Source organism: Scardinius erythrophthalmus, assembly GCF_964197995.2.
Source record: "Scardinius erythrophthalmus genome assembly, chromosome: 16".
NCBI classification, from domain to species: Eukaryota; Metazoa; Chordata; class Actinopteri; order Cypriniformes; family Leuciscidae; genus Scardinius; species Scardinius erythrophthalmus.
The window spans coordinates 18,302,324-18,306,918 of NC_138236.1; the positions used below are offsets into that span (position 1 = coordinate 18,302,324).

General features: G+C 35.8%; 1 protein-coding gene across 2 annotated transcripts; it reads right to left on the minus strand.

The window, feature by feature from the left end:
- Positions 1-772: 772 nt before the first annotated feature.
- apoc2 (apolipoprotein C-II) lies at positions 773-2,534 on the minus strand. 2 transcript variants are annotated; one of them, XM_081388369.1, is made up of 4 exons: positions 2,190-2,534; positions 1,746-1,808; positions 1,490-1,649; positions 773-1,315 (listed from the first exon to the last, which is right to left on the minus strand). In XM_081388369.1, exons 2-4 carry the CDS (start codon positions 1,792-1,794, stop codon positions 1,219-1,221), a joined length of 306 nt encoding a protein of 101 aa, XP_081244495.1. In that variant the 5' UTR covers positions 1,795-1,808; positions 2,190-2,534; the 3' UTR covers positions 773-1,218. The 2 variants fall into 2 exon arrangements, with proteins under 2 accessions (XP_081244495.1, XP_081244496.1); XM_081388370.1 differs by having other exon boundaries at positions 1,746-1,828; positions 2,190-2,220.
- Positions 2,535-4,595: the final 2,061 nt, after the last annotated feature.

Sequence of the window (4,595 nt, forward strand, 5' to 3'; positions counted from 1 at the left end):
TACTGGTTTACAGTACTGTTGATCAAACAAATGCAGCCTTGATGTGGATAAAATACGTTTCAAAAGTCTCAAAAACATATATTAAAAAAATCTAGCCCCAAACTTTTGAACGGTATTGCATATAGACGTGCTTTATAGTATCATTTAATAAACTGAATATCTTGTTAAATGTGATAAAACAGTTTGTAAAGTAACCAGTAAATAAATAAAAATAATTCTCTTGGAACCTTTTTTTCACAGATATGGTTACTTGAGGAAGGTTTTGTTGTTTCATTGCCAATATACTTAATGGTTGTAAAAGTTAATCTAATGTTGCATGATAATTATATGTTATAGCGTATCAGTTTCAGCAATGTCTGATGGATAGACTTATTTTGTGTAATATATTTACATTTTTGAATTATTAAACAAAGAGGATCATCTTATGCTGCTAAAAGATTATTTAATTTATAAAGCTCATTATATTGAAATTCCTTGATTCCAGTCAGTCATGACCAATTGTACTTAACTGATAACCAGTCTCCAGTGAGAGAGTTTGCATTCCGTCATAAGGCCTAATGTAAACAGTTGCATCCTTTGATCCCTCTAAAAAGATTTTGCAGATGCCATGGAAACTAATCCAATTACAAGTAATTCTTCATTGCAGTGTGTAAACTTGCTAATTTTGTAGCACTTACGCTTCTAAATGATTGGTAATTAGAGTGTTCATATTTTCGATCTGTTTGGTATTACTTACGCAAAGGCCCTCAAGCAAAGAAAATGGCTTGTTTTTCTACAATTGTGGAGTTTTATTGCAATGTGTTAATGCTCATGGACACAGAACCACTAAAAGTTGATATCATACAAGGATTTATTTAATCTATAAAGAGTACAATGAAACAGTCGATGATTGTTTTAACCTAGAAGCATGTTAGAGGTGACCAGGTAACAGTCAGTGGCGTAGAATCTCTGATCTTCATCCAAAAACAGCATGTGGTTGAGCATTATACCTGATTTTACTTCACATCGTACTTTTCCACTGATGTGTGTCAGGGTGCTTTTGCAGTATATTGACAGGACAGAGGTAACTGGCCATTGGGAGATAAGAGTTCAAAAGTCATGTTTTCACCCCAGACTGTGCCGTCTTCTTGAGGGATGCATGTAATTGTGATTCCAGCGTAGTGACAGACTCAGGACCAGAAACAGATGGAGCGGTGTTGAGGTCTGATACTATGTAACTTAAGCGCTGTCTTGAGGGTACAAAATGTGGTACACCTGGTCGTTGAAGATGCCGGCATAGGTGCTGACGGCACGAACTGTCTCGTCATACAGGTTTCTTGATGAGGGAGGAAAGAAAACGTCAGAACAAAATGGATAATGAGTCATCATGATCAGGGTGTTGTGAACATTAAAAGCTCTTTATTGACCATGTTTCTGTCTAAAAGCCCAGAGGAGTTGATAAAGGGAACGTTTGTGAGTACGGACTAGGGTAACATAAAACTGGACTTACTTGGCTTTCTCTTCCAGCTTGTAGCCCTTGATGCTCTCTAAATAGCTGCTGGCAGTGCCAACGCTCTGGTCGTAGTATGACTTCAGGCTGTCCACCACAGTGGCAATGGTTCCCTTCTCCTCCTCCTCTGCTTGCCTGGGCACACGGAAGCTCTCCGCTCCTGCAGGGGGAGGGAAAGTTTGCCCAGTGTTTCACTGTCATTTTACACTATTATCAGCAATGGGGACATAATAATAATCTAACTGTGTGTACGTACCCAGAGCAAGGAAAGCAATGAGCACTGTGATCGCCAGAAGCTTGTTCATAATGCCAGGTAGGTCTGAGGGATTCAGTAAAGCACTGGTCAGATAATGACAGCACAAGAATGAAAATATAAATATGACCACAAGAGGGCAGTGCTTTATCCCTTGTGACAAACTCAATTAAGTCATCAATAAGCTATAAAAAAGCATATATATTCTGTTACACTAGATTGTGTCTTGTGTTGCTGAACATTGCAAGGCAGTTTTAGTAGGATATAAACAATTAATTTTCATTTATTTTACTTTACTCTTACTTCAAGTTTGTATTTTTTTGTAAGGTGCTATAGGTGCTATTCATAGGTGCTAAACAGTCAAGCATCATAAAATCTGTCCTATTATCTGAACATTTTTATAATGCCCCTTAATTAATACAAGATGGAAAATATGGCTGTACTCACAGTTTCTCTTCTGCGGAAAGTGTGTCAGATGGATTAGAGGCAAACACTCTTTGGCCTGTCTTATATATGTGGTTGCAGATTTATTGACCTGATAACCCAGGTGCCAAAGTGCAACCGTCTCAGATAAATGCTAAGTGAGTGTGTATGTGTGTTTATGTAGAGCTGTGCTTTTTGCTGGGGTTTGTTGCAAGATAAGATAGACTAAAATGAGATTACTTGTTAAAAAGATATGGCTCTTCACATAAAAAGACAAACTGACTGATCACATTATACAATCGTGCTGGCTTTGATCAACAGTCTGACATTTAAGAATAAGGAAAGCTCATACCTGAGCTCTTTTATTATGATAATACGCTACGATAGCGTCTTTTATATTCTGTGTCCCATCCACCAGCAGACAGATAAATGCTCACAGGCTCTTGTCTTGCGTAATTGAACTTCAACACGTTTCCAAATAAAGTCCTAAGTCTGTTTCACCATAGACACGTCAGCCTGTTAAGGCTACTTCAGGTTATTTGTGTAAAAGTGTGTTTGTATTTGGAATCAAGGTGGGATGTTTCAAGTTTATGAAATCAATTTCCTCCCAAACATGGTTGTATAATATCATGCTGTGGAAATGTTATGATATTCTTGAGCAACATGGAAAGAAAAGTGAGAAATCACAGTGAGGTTTCTATCATAATCGTGACACTGTTGTCCCTTAGAGGGATATTAGGTGTTCTGTGTTGCTTGAAAATGGTCTTGATATTGAATTAATCTTTGGTTTTAATGAGTTCACTAAAATTTTAATGAGTCATGAACCTCAGCAGGTGGTTACCATTGGGAGCTTCAGTTTTGACTGACACCGAAAAAACACTCTTGTTGCACACTTGGGGGCATTATTACATTAAAGAAAGGCAAAGCTTCAGTTGGTCGGATATTTTTCAACTAAAACCAATGTTTTAAGTTTTGAATGTTGCCATGTTTTTACCATGCTATTACTACATTTACACTCTCATTATTGATTAAAAAATTTTAAAAAATCTTTGAAAAGTAAAATTTTAAAACAAAACAGCATCAATATTACTCTGAAATGTTTTCAAGCAAAATCCATTAATTTTACTTGCATAAACTTTAAGATGAAAAATACATTTTCATCAATAGGTGGCAGCAGAGCTTTTTCAAATTGAGCTTATTTGATCCATGAAATTTTTATCTACAGACATTAATTTAAGTTGTCATTTTATTTTAATTCCGGAATTGTGTGTGTGTGTGTGTGTGTGTGTGTGTGTGTGTGTGTGTGTGTGTGTGTGTGTGTGTGTGTGTGTGTGTGTGTGTGTGTGTGTGTGTGTGTGTGTGTTGTGTGTGTGTGTGTAGTCTAATCTAACTAATAGATGTAAAAAAACAGCATAATTTCATGTGTAAAGCCCCAGTTTACTTCTGGGTCAAAACTGACCCGGACGCAAAAGGTGTAACAATTTAGCTGAAATGGTTAGATTACATAAAAAAAAAAAAGAAGAAAAAAAAGAAGAAAAAAAAAGATAAATCTGTGTTTTCACAGTCTTAACACATATCCAAAGAATAATTTGTGTACTAAAAACTATAGTTTAGAAAAAAATCATATTCTACATTCGGGTTAAAGGGGTTAACATAGACACACTAGACTGCTAGGTGTTCTGTATGGTTGCTAAGACATTGTTTGACGGTTGCATGAGTTTTCTGGGTGGTTGCTGACTGTCTTAAGTCTCTGACATTTTAGACTGTCTTTTGGTCTCTGACCCTAAATATTTTTTCTTCTATTTTATCATCAGGTGAAAATCCTGTCCCATCAGCAATATCACACCTCTCCTCAATAAGTTGCACAATTTCAGACAATGTTTATGTTGGTAGTAAAAACACAGGACAAGTTATGCTTCCAGGTTTATTGATCATCATTAAGGGTTTGTCCACAAAGTATGAGCAAATATAATAGTAATGCAAGTCAGTAATGCAGTCATGCTTAAACGTTTACATATCTGCAAAATGTTAATTATAAAAAAAAAGAGGGATCATGTGATTTGTTTTAGTGTCCTGAATACGATATTTTACATTAAAAATATTTACTTATAGTCCACACACAAAAAAAAAAAAGCTGAATTTATACAAATGACCCCATTCAAAAGTTTACATACCCTTGATTCTTAATACTGTTGCAATCCTGTGTGTCGTTGCCTGGATTATCCGACTGTTTATTTATTTTTTTGATGTTCTTGAGTCCCTTGTTTGTCCTGAGCAGTTAATGCCCAATGTTCATCAGAAAAATGCTTCTGGTCCTGCAAATTCTTTAGTTTTTCAGCAAAGTCTAGTCAAGTCAAGTCACATTTATTTATATAGCGCTTTTTACAATACAGATTGTTTCAAAGCAGCTTTACAGAGATAACAAGAAAA